Source organism: Micropterus dolomieu, linkage group LG01, assembly GCF_021292245.1.
Source record: "Micropterus dolomieu isolate WLL.071019.BEF.003 ecotype Adirondacks linkage group LG01, ASM2129224v1, whole genome shotgun sequence".
Lineage (NCBI taxonomy): Eukaryota > Metazoa > Chordata > Actinopteri > Centrarchiformes > Centrarchidae > Micropterus > Micropterus dolomieu.
In genome coordinates this window covers 47,423,764-47,436,147 of record NC_060150.1, presented here as the reverse complement: position 1 = coordinate 47,436,147, position 12,384 = coordinate 47,423,764, and the positions used below count along the sequence as shown (strand labels likewise).

The 12,384-nt window shown below is 40.2% G+C and overlaps 1 protein-coding gene across 1 annotated transcript in view; it reads left to right on the top strand.

Annotated features, from left to right (window-relative positions):
• LOC123984757 (coagulation factor XIII A chain-like) overlaps positions 1-11,316 on the top strand; it is a 21,234-nt gene extending 9,918 nt beyond the window's left edge. The window contains exons 8-17 of the mRNA XM_046071898.1: positions 273-411; positions 2,212-2,315; positions 2,399-2,487; positions 3,673-3,826; positions 6,319-6,428; positions 7,848-8,013; positions 8,100-8,254; positions 8,404-8,540; positions 8,613-8,718; positions 10,290-11,316. Coding sequence (XP_045927854.1) covers positions 273-411; positions 2,212-2,315; positions 2,399-2,487; positions 3,673-3,826; positions 6,319-6,428; positions 7,848-8,013; positions 8,100-8,254; positions 8,404-8,540; positions 8,613-8,718; positions 10,290-10,325 — 1,196 coding nt within the window. The 3' untranslated portion in view covers positions 10,326-11,316. The remainder of the gene's footprint in view (positions 1-272; positions 412-2,211; positions 2,316-2,398; positions 2,488-3,672; positions 3,827-6,318; positions 6,429-7,847; positions 8,014-8,099; positions 8,255-8,403; positions 8,541-8,612; positions 8,719-10,289) is intronic.
• The last annotated feature ends 1,068 nt before the right edge of the window (positions 11,317-12,384 follow it).

The window sequence follows — 12,384 nt, the reverse complement described above, 5'->3', positions numbered from 1 at the left end:
ACACAAAATGACTACAAAGACACACAAAACAACTACAGAGACACAAAACAACTAAAAAGACACAAAATGACTACAAAGAGACAAAATGACTACAAAGACACAAAATGACTACAAAGAGACACAAAATGACTACAAAGACACACAAAACAACTACAGAGACACAAAACAACTAAAAAGACACAAAATGACTACAAAGAGACAAAATGACTACAAAGAGACACAAAATGACTACAAAGACACAATTTAATTTAATGGATTTAATTTCCCTGTAGTCTTGCGTTGCCTCGGCATCCCGGCGAGGACCATCACCACCTTCAACTCAGCTCACGACAACACGGGCAACCTGAAGACCGACATCATCTACAACACTGACGGCACACCGGACACCCGCAACACCAGGGACTCCATCTGGTTGGTCTAAAAGCCTTTCAGTCATGTCTTTCGCTAGGAGGCCGCTGCTCGCGAACACCTTGCTGATCTCTTGCTAGCTTTTTATTAAGATATACTGTATTTCTTCTAAACACAGAGACATCGTGGAGTTTGATGAAGCAAGTAATAGCAAGTAGCAAGTAATTCCAGCTGTTTAACGTTAGCTAGCTCCACTCGGCACTCTCACATCCAGAGTGTAGAGGTCTTTTGAAAGAATAGTTTTACCACAGTAATATTATGCCTTAGGAATTTGCTATTCTCTGTCTTATTGAACTCGAGAGAATGTGTGGACTTTTTCTACCTGTTTCTAATGACTGGAAAGTAAATTTTGACGATCTGACATGTTATAAATTCAGTTTTTTATACCCCGTGGTGAACCAAATACACAAAGTTAAGTTAAACTAGACCTGCTAAAAGCTAACTAACCTAGCTTCGCAAAGTAGCAGTAAATGCCGTCTCACGCTCTGAGTCTAGTGGAACTGACCTGTACATTAATTTACTGACCATTAATGTAAAAGGGAGACAAGTGAGCTGAAAGAACCAGTGTTCAGATCTTTAAGTAGAAGCAGCATTACCACAGTGTGAAGGATATAATAGCACATCATCATTTATTGTTGATTATAGTTTGTATTAGGGCCAAACGATTTGGGGAAAAAATCTAATTGCAATTTTTCTGCCAGATGTTGCGATTACGATTCGATTTTAAAAAAAAATTTAATTGAAGTTTTGCTAAAGTTTAATATTCACTGCCGGTCTATTTTTGACTGAAGCCGCGTCAAGTAGCATAGAGCAGATGAACCAGGCAGGAAGTCAGACACAGAACAGCATAGAGAATCCGGTCTATTTTCAAAATAAAACACTTTTTGTAGACTCCTTATTGTTCATCAACAATATACACTGTTAAAACAGACAAAACAAAAATCTGGTGAAAAAATTATTTAACTACGTAGCCTTCTTAACCATGGTAGAAGCACAAAAATCAAGGACAAGTGCAGCCTGTTAGCCTGCAGAGAGCGGAGCGGGCTCACAAAGAGCTGTTATCCATAGTTGAAGCACAAAAATGACAAATTAACAACATTTTAACAACCTAGGACAGCTGAACACTCCGCTGCTGAAACACTTCAGTGTGAGTTGACGCCGGACAAAACCGCGGTGAGTAGGACTGTGACAGGAGGCGCATGGCGCTTCTGACTGGTTAGCAAGTCTGTCACACAAGGACGACAACAGCATGAATCTGTAACTGCATGACTGTTTAAAACAGGTCAGATGCGATGTTTAATTAACCTACATTTTAATCGCCGTCTTCACGATTAAGCTAATCGTGTTCTTTCAAATCGCAATTTCGATTTGAAAACGATTAATCGTTCAGTTTGTATTATCAATCTGAATCTGCAAAGTAACATCTCAAATAAATTTACTGGGGTAAATCAACTTTACCATCTAGTCTGAATGTTTATATTTATTACATTATGATACGAAAATATATTATACAATACAATTATACAATATTTTCCTCTGAGGTGTACTGGAGTAGCTGAAGTAGCAGAACCTGGAAATATTCAGTATAAGTACCTGAACTTAAAGTATTTAGTTACTTTCCATCCACCGCTGGAAGGGACATGTGTGTGTAGATACAGATTCTTCCATGCACCCTTGTCCAAAGAGTGCGGTATCTGAATTTCCTGACCAGCCTTGAAAGGTACTTGGTAGCCTATTGTTGTACAGCTGATCTAATACACGTTTGGGTTAACTAAACGCAGTATTTTCTGTCTCTCTCTGTAGGAACTACCACTGCTGGAACGAGGTGTTCATTACGCGTCCTGACCTGCCGCCCGGCCTCGGAGGATGGCAGGCCGTGGACGCCACGCCCCAGGAGACCAGTGATGGTAGGACAGACAGACGGGACAAAGAGACTCATGGACAGATCAATAAACAGGTGGACGATAATGACTCTGTGTCTGGCCTACAGGATATTATCGCTGTGGTCCAGCCTCAATCGCCGCCATCAGGGACGGTCTGCTTTGTCACCCGTTTGACTCTGGCTTTGTCTTTGCTGAGGTGAGTTTCAACATTTTTTAAAGACGTATTCATATCATTTAGTCTTGTAAATGTAGCAAGTTTAGAAATACTCTGTTAAAAGTCCTGCATTCAAAATGCTACCTAGGTAAACGTACAAAACATCAATATGTACTTAAAGTGCTGAAAGTAAAAGTACTTATTATGCAGACTTTTTTCTGGTCTGGCTATAAACTACAGTGGAATAGCATTAGAGCTCAGACAGTACACTGATATAGTATATTAGTATATACTAATACATGTACTTTAATATATAAAAACTATATATATCTATTGCCTTTAAATGCTGTCAGCTGAGGTGATTTTAAATTTAATTGACTGGAGGTGGTCAGACTAAAGAAAAATACAGAATTATTATCCAACGAAGGTTAAAATCAAGGGCAACTGGACTTGGTTCAAGATACTGGAAGACGTTTCGTCCCTCATCCAAAGGACTGACTGGCAGGGAAACTCAGCTATTTAACCTCAGTGGGGTCGTTATCCCGGGTCATCGATACCGCTGGTTCGTTAGTGTTCCTTGTTGCTGTGACGACAGTCGTTACAGTCGTTAGGACTACCTGTGGCCAAGACTGAACGACCATCGTTGGTATCTTCACCTGAGGCCAATAGGTTAACATTTGTTGAGTTTCCTGGGAAGTGATGAAAGGACAGGCCTCTTGGGTAGTAACGACCATAATAACAGCCAGGAGCACTAACGAACCAGCGGTGACCTGGATGACTGAGAATCTTCACATCTTACAGAATGATTAGTTTATTAATTGATTAGTGGGGTTTCATTATTATTATTTACTATGATATGAGGTCGGTTGTTAAAGTCATTGAGCAAACAAAAATACCAAAATATTTAAGCTTCTCCGCTCTGTCTACTTTTATTTGTTTTATATACCTTAAATGTTGAATTGATTTGAATAATCTTACAGTTTTTGACAAATCACGCAGTTTAATCGGCACTGTTTACTATTCTCTGACATTTTACAGGCTAAACATTGAGATGAGATCATAAAAACGATGTCTAGTTGCAGCTGAAAGGAGAACAAAAGCTCAGGAACTAATCCGAGTACCTCAGGATCATTAGTATAATCATCGCTGGATATTGTTGCCCACGAAAGCTGTTATTTTCTTTATGGCCTCTTTTTATTCATTACATACTTGTTTCCTTCCCTGCAGGTGAACAGTGACGTGGTCTTCTACAAGCGGGATCGCTACGGGACTCTGACTCCATTCAACGTGGACAAGACTCGTGTTGGAAAGATTATTTGCACCAAGGCTTTAGGCAGCACTGACATTGTGGATATCACACGTACCTACAAGTACAGTGAAGGTAACACACACACACACACACGCAGCCACAACGTCCGAATGACAGAAACTAATTACGTGACCTTTGACCTGTGTCATATGTTGAGTTGAGAACTTACATTTTCCCAAATATCTCCCAATTATACTCAAACCCAGAGACGTTTCATTTGGTCGCCTGTCAGTGGCGTCAGATTCCCTTTACCTCCTCTAGTATTACTTTTTAAATGGCTGATTTTGTCCCCATCACTTTTTTAAAACCTTGTATTTAAAAAGGGGGGGTGGCGATAGAGCAGTGGATAAGACAGCCTTTCGTGTGGGAGACCTGGGTTCAGTTCCCACTGCGACACATCCACCATTGTGACCCTGACCCTGAGCAAGACACTTTGGCCCCACCCACACTAGTTTTAAAACGAATACGATCTCTTTCCACAGCAGCGACTGAAAACGCACATCTAGTGGCCGTTCAGGCACACGGGGCATGTGCATGCCGGTGTAAACAGGAAGCAGACGGTCTACTCCACAGTTAAATAAATAAAGAGAATAAAGAAATAGAGACAAAGAGCCGCTCCAGATTTTATTTTGCATGGACCAATAACGAGCTGAGACAGTTGCTGAATGTAACACGGGAGTTAAAAGAGACTGTGGCGGCGGGAAACAGACTGGGAGTCGTCACAAACTAAACGGCGACATGCACAGTACAAAATATTTTAATAAAAACGCCAAATCAAAAACTCAATCAGAGAGCCAAACGTGAGCGTCTGCGTTTCTAAAGTCCTCCGTTTTTGCCCGTCTTCACTAAAAGCCGCAGTTTTTAAACAAAAAAAGGGGTCGGCAGCGTTTTTTAAACTTCTCCGTTTTAGGTCTTCGTTTTCGCCGTTTTAGTCTGGACGGGAGGAGCAAACGCAGCCGTGCACCCTGAGCTGCTCCAGAGGTGTGAGACATATGTTGATATTTTAAGTCACCTTGGATAAAAGCGTCAGCTAAATGACAAATTATTTTTTTATTATTAAAATTATAAAAAAAACAACAACAACAAATGTTAAATAACAAATGAAAATGCGTTGAGAAAGGTTTATTTGCACCATAAGAAAAGCAATTTAAATATAGAAGAAACAAATGTGCAGGAACTTAAGCTAAAAAAAAAAACAAGCTACTGATTATGAAATGACCCCAAAATGTGCAGCTCCAGTCAGGAACTTTAACTTCTTGACACTGTTTCTTTTTGGTCAATTTTTCCGTTCTCTCCCTGTGAACATGACAGAAGAGGAGGGAAGACTAATCAAGCCTCAGCAGGGATGATGTTACATGAGAAAAGTTGATCTACAGGAGAAACAGATCTGAGAGCTGCGCTGCTTTATAATCTATTTTGAATTTTCACCTGCCACCTGAATTGTGTGTTTCATAAGACATTTCCACCAAAGTGTTACAATTTCTCGTTCTCGTGAACCCAACAACAATACTTTCTCCATATTTCTAATATTTCTCCATCAAATATGATCCAGTTTCACCAAAATCAGTAAAAAGAAGTTTTGTTTTGTTCAGTAATCAGAGGGGCCCGTCCCCAGAAACACTCTGCTTCAGCAGCGTGGGAAATCTTTTGATTGGACGCTTAATTAATACCACCTGTGCAGAATGACTCATCAACATTTTAAAATGGTTTCCCAAATGACAGACTCTTAAATGTCATCAAGAATACCTACAAAACAACATTTTTTGTCATTGATGGGCCAGATAGTGGCGACATAGTGCAAAGCACATCATATAAAAACATTTAATTGAAGATTTTGTATATTTCTCTAAATATACACTGAGCAGACAACGCATCACTGATACTCTTGTCTTCATTTGCCTATTTGGCATTGAAGTAATCAGGTTACATTACTTTTATTTTGTGGTACTTGGATTTCGTCTTCGATTACATCTTTAAACAAGTAATTAGTAATTGTACCGGATTACATTTTTAAAGTAACCCTCCAGCCCTGGCCATAAACGTTTATAGAAGGCATCCCGGTATTTTCTAACACATACTGCAAGTACTGCAGTTAAAATCTGCCGCCTTTTCACGCAGTATTTTGGTGGATATGTAGTAAATCTGATCTGGTCACACACCTGCTCCTCGCCGCCACGACGACATCTGAAACTTTTGCAAAACTCTGACGTCAGTGGAGCCACATGATTGGCTGAATATGTTTCCTCGGCTGTTGAAAGCAGATGATTGGCTTTCTTGAGGAAGGACATGTGCATAAAACCGCCATCTTTGGCGTTCAGGCTTTTCCCATAGGATTCTATTCAGGATTCTTTAAGTCTCTTTCCCTGAAATTGTCTCTGGTGATGTGAATATATAATCATCTCGTCCGTCAGATAGATGTTGAAAACTCCCATGGTCCCGCGCTGCTTCACGTCTTTTGTTGTTGTTTTGATTAGAGGGACCCCTGGCGGCAGAAATGACACACTGTGTGTTTAGTTCAAGCTTGAGGGGAGTTAAGAGAAGTCTGTACTGGTTTGTGTCTCCAGGAAGTGCAGAGGACAACAGGACGATGACTCGGGCGGAGGAGTACGGCCTGGAGAGGGATCACACTCAGCTGCCCAAAGCCAAGATATCGATCGTCATCACAGCTGACGACGTAACACATCTGCTTACATCCACCCGTCTATTCATCCATCCATTTAATTAATCCAGTCTATCAAAGTGTCTATGGCAGCTGCTCCATGTGTCTGAGCAGGATGCATTCAGGTCCAGAAACATAATCACTGTAGTTACACACTTTTTATTATTATCATTATTATTATAACCTTTATTTAACCCGGAGAGTCCCATTGAGATTATGAGTCTCTTTAGCAAAGGGTGACCTGGCCAAGACAGGCGGCAGCAGATAAAAAAATGGAGTCTGCCTCTAATTCTTTCATTTTGGATTTAAAAGCATTTAACGAGATAAATTCAGTGAGTTTCAAGTCTTTTAACAAAACGTGGGAAAACAGGCCTGAAGCCTATAAATATGATTTGAGTAGGGTTAACGCACGTGTACTGTGTTTTTAACCCGTTCTCATCCCAGGACGTCACACGTGGACGCTTTATCAAGACCCCTTTAGCGTTGTTGATGGACGTGTAGGCCTCCGCGGTGAACATCCGGTTAGACTTTCAAAATAAAACCAGTTCAATTTAATCTTTATTGTCCCACCAGGGGGAATTTGATTTACAACAGGGTTAAAACAAACATACATGAGTCAGAAACAAAGATAACAACAGCTGATGCTGTAAACAACATCTATTTGTTCGTCTAAAGGTACTCAAAAGGTTTAATGGTAGCCTCAACACTGTGCTTCTGAACAGCAGCTCAGGCTCAGTGCAAATTTGGGGCATTAATTGCCGCGGGTGCAAAGGAAAATTTGTATCTGTTAGTCTTTATTTTGGGGAATCTGTTTCTTCGCCCAGAGGTGAGAAGAACAAATTCCTCCAAGAGAGGGTGGTCAGAGCTGGCAGCCTTACGTGTAACTTGTCTTTTTTAGATGTCTGCCAGGGAAACCTGTTGAGTGCCAATTTATTTTACAATGTCAGACAGTTTATTTTTGCTTTGCACAGTAAGATTTCCCGGACCATGCAACAAAAAGTTAAAATTGATTCAATAAAGGATTTTTAAAGTCATCAAAGTTCGGTTAGGTTTTGGAAAAGGTCATGGTTTGGGTTAAAAAAAAATTTGCGCAAGTTCAGTTTCACACGAGAAACAAACACAGTTCTGCTGGGTGGAAGCCCGGTTTCTGACCCACTGTCAACCACAACCACCTCCTCACTCTGACTTCTCTGTTATTTATAGTAAGCCTACTTTTAGCGTTTAACTATGATGTTGTGCGTTGGTACCAGACGTCAAAGGACGTGACAAAGCGATCGGGATATCTATTCTATCACACGAGCGTGAGATGGACGACTGAAAACTGCATCTTTAACGCCTCCCCTGTAACGAACCCAGAACTGTAACCTGCTGTTTGACGTCTCACAACGACACCAGCTCAACTTTCTCTCCCTCTCCCTCCGCCCCTTTCTCCAGGTCGCGCTGGGTCAGGACGTGATCCTGGCAGTGGATTTCCTAAACCAGGGTTCACAACCCCAAACGGTCCAAGCTCACCTGGCCGGGTACATCGTCTTTTACACCGGGATCAAATCCGTTCAATTCAAAGCTCAGGACTTCACTGTGACCGTGCCGGCCAATCAGAGTGAGCAGTGGGAAAGTCCTGTGCGTTTGTGGGTTTAGAAATAACCTACAATCAGGATTAACGCGTGTGTGTGTGTGTGTTTGCAGCGAACCGTGTGAATTTGAAGATTACAGCTCAGGAGTACCTGCCTGAACTGGGCTCTCAGCTCACCCTGAAGTTTGTTGTGACTGGACAGAGCGACGACCAATCAGTGAACACCGTGAAGATGATCAACCTGCAGACCCCAACGCTCAACATAACGGTAAAACACAAACACACATGCGCACTTTATAACCCATAAACTTTAAACTTCAAAACCACACCTCATTTAATTTGACGGGAAATCTAAAAACTAAATTCATTAAAGTCCTTCTTCTTCTTCTTCTTCTTCTTCTTCTTCTCTGCTTGTAGGTGAGCGGCCAGCCTCGGGTGAGGCAGCAGATGTTTGTGAACGTTTCCTTCACCAACCCGTTCGCCTTCTCTCTGAAGAAGGTGAACCTGGCCATGGAGGGCGCTGGGCTCATGGACCAAAAGACACGTTTCTACAGGTACACACAGCTGTGACGTTGTGTTATTCCGGGCGTGAGCTGTATATTTATGCCTCTCTGTGTGTGTTTCAGCGTCATCGATCCTCAGTCTACAATCTCCTGGAACGAGACGTTCTACCCTCGGCTGGAGGGAAACCGTCGCCTGATGGCGGTGATGGACTGCAGCAACCTCCATCAGGTGACCTTCACAGCTTCCTCTGTTCATACTGCTGTTAAACTTCCAGGACCACTTTTGCTCAGTCATTACTTTTGACTGATGACATACTTTTGTCATTAAAACCACATTTCCCATCAGTCCCATTTCCCTCTGCCCTCCCTACCATTAATCAGCCACATTGCTACTTTTTGACATGTTAGCATTCAAATTGCAGTCCAGCAAATCCAGTTTCTGTCCTGTAATGGCCACCGTACCTCTGGAGAATTTACCCTTTTGATTTGGACAACAAGACTTTAATTTAACTGATCTGTGGCCTGTTCAACCTACTCAGAGTTAACTCGGGGTTATATCAGGCAAACTCAGGGTAACAAACTCTGAGTTTAACGGTCCTACGACGGTGGATAAGATGTTGCTTAGTTGAGTCCGTGTTAACTTAATTGGAGTTTGCATGAAAGGGGCGTGTTCGGCCGTGCAGGCAGAGTTTGTGTCAGGATATTATGAGTTTAAAGACACGTTAACGGCCAAATCTAACAGCGTGGCGGCCGACAAAGCCAGGGAGGCTTGTTGGCATCGAGTAAATCTGTAGCCTAATCATCTTCCCAGTGTTCTTATTGTAGTTCAAATCTCTATTCTGTATTTTATGGACTCTTCTTTTATCTGTAATATGATTAAGATATAAAGGTACAGCTGCACATAAAGTCCATTTTAATAGGAACAAAAAGGAGCCAGCGGAGAGGGGGAATAATTTAATTTCCAAGATTAATCTACAAGTAAAAAAACTTGAATATTCTCCGACATTATAGTCACATATTTACAGAGAAACTTCTCTTTACACGGCTGCAACATCACACACACACACGTCTGCCGTGGAAAGTTATATTAAACTTTGCAATCGGATTTAGCAGTGAGGAAATACTGAGTTTAGCCCACAATCACTACCATGCACATTACAGACTTTGGATTGGGCGGATTCAGAAGAAAACACCAGAGTGATTTAGATTTTTTGTGAGTTTAATTTCAGGGAATTTCCGATTTTTGTTCTCGGTTTATTAACCTCCACCCTGGCTACGTACTTTTAGGACACGTAAAATAGTCAATCTAAATATGTGAATACACTTTAATAATTCAGTTACAGCCTACAGTTGGGCTACATCTCAGAAACTGTCCCGTTAATTAATTAAGATCTCCTCTCTAAAATCACAGAGGCTGCAGGACTCGCTGTATGAACGTGATGCTGTTGTGTTCAGAATAACTTAATTTCAGCTGCAGCTGCAGTGGAACAAAGTCAGGATGAAATCTAAACATATCTTATCAAGTGGTGCGTATTAATATCCAACTTCTCATCTTTAACACCGAGTACAGATGTGGTGTTTAGTCCTCGTGCAGGGTAACCTCGAGTTAACCACAAACAAAACCTGCTCGGAGCAGTTTAGAGATGCGGCGTAAGTCTTTCCACCATTCGTAACACGAGTTAATCAGGAAGTTACACCCGACGTCACGAAGTTTCTCCTGAAATTACTTAGAAAAGCCAGTTACCTCGCTTCGCAGTAAAACAAGTATTAACACACTGATGCCCTGTTGTGTATTTTCAGGTGTGGAACACTGTTGACATCCTCGTCATGCCCTGAGGTGATTGGTTAACAGAGATGTGACCCGGCCCTTTTCCATTTCCATCAATCACAGAGAGGGCGGAGCCGACAAACGGCACTAATCACTTCCTTGATGATTTGTTTTCTTCTTTAATTTCATTTATACAAATTCAGAGTTTATACATTTTGCTTTACGGCTGAGGGAGGTTTGAAAATGAGCAGTTTAGGTGGTTTAGTGAGGAAGCTCAACGGTTAAAGGTCACAGTATCCTTAAAATAGATACTGGCGTGAACACCCAGGAAAATTCAGAACATGTCAAGTTAATAGATACTTTTAGATTCATAGAATTATCATGAAAACACAGAAGATCAAACAGGAAACATTAATAACAGCAAAAATGTCTGGTACATTTACACTCACAAATTCATTTTAAACATCGCCTGTGAGCGTGTAAACATGGCCAAATGTATATGGACGCCCAAATAATTGATTACCAGCAGGGGGTGTCCACATACTTTTGGCCATATAGTTTCCACTTCAGTACTCATCTTTATGTTTTCCAATTTTTAAAAAAATTATATATGCAGAAAGACAAAATCTAAATCGGTATGAAGAGATTAAAAAAATCGCCGCTGCTCTTAATTAAGCAATAATTAAAAACTCAACTGTTTTTTAACTGAAATAACTAAACACAACCTTTATAGGCAAAAAGCTTCAGGAGACAAAATTAATCTGATTAGAAAGAATAAAAGGGTTTTAAAGTTTCCCCTTTTTACACCAGGTTTACTCAGCAAATTAAAATAAAACCATTTCATGATAAAGTGAGATTTTAAAAACCAAAGTGTGAGCTGAAAACAGCCGGATCAGTGTGAGCGTTTTAATCAGTCGTAACGCCCTCCAATCAATAAACAGAGCTGACGTTTTTCATTTTGAGATGAAAACAAATGTGATTGTATTATTTTGCTTTGTGCCTCTGATATCTTTTATTAATGCTCAACCTTTCTACTAATAAAAAGCATATTCAAAACCCCTGAAGCCGTCACCGACCATTATTGTTAAATTGATCATAATCATTGATGATGACAGGAGAGTTTCAGGATTCAGAAGCTGCTTTATTTTTAAGGAATCTGCTTTATAGTAAGGTAGAAAGTATAAGACAGATAAAGCAAATCCTGCAGGCCAAGAATCATTCATTTAAAATTGACAATAAGACATTTATGAAACGTTAAAGAAAAGAATATGTTCAATTTATGTGTTATTTAAATTGCTTAGTGTGCGTAGTGTTCAGATATCATCTGTCCAATGCAGCATAATATTCTAAATTACTTATTTTAAGTATAAAAATATGTTTTTTAATGTGAGTTACAGTGTTGGAAATAGTACTCAGATGCTTTACATAAGTGAAAGTACAATTACCATAGTGTAAAAATACTGGACTACAAGTATTTTACAAGTAAAACCCTTAATTCCAAAGTACTCGGTGTACAGAGTGGCTCCTTCCACAGAGAATGTTATATTGTTCTGTTTTTTATCACTAACGAACACGTGTAAGAGTATTTTAATGTTGTATTTCATCAGTGTGGAGATGGTTTTAGTTTTACTGGGTATATCAGTAGTAAAGTACTGCATCATATCAGGATATCATGTTTTTATATAAAACAACATAAATGTAGTGGAGTAAAAAGTATGTCAAACTTGTACTTAGGTACTCTACTTGAGTAAATAAGTACAGAGTAAATGAGTACTTCTTCCATCACCGCCACAGTGTTGAAATACCCCTGCAGAATACTTTATATTACTGGATTATAACGTGTTTGTCACTTTAACGTTGCAGCTGGTAAAATGTGGAGCTGATTTTAACATCTTTACTGCCTGCTGGCTTGTCAGTCTTTCCCCACAGTGATCAATAAAGTCTCATCTCAACCTCTAATGACGCATCATCAGTTATTTGCTAATAGTATTTTGTGTTTGGTAAAGAAACTAAAGCTGTCAGAAGTAGATGTAGAGGAGTAAAAGGATTACCTTTTTGAGATGTGGTGCAGCAGAAGAAGTATTTTTATACTTGTTTATGTGTATTTTCGTGTACTTGATCCCTGAG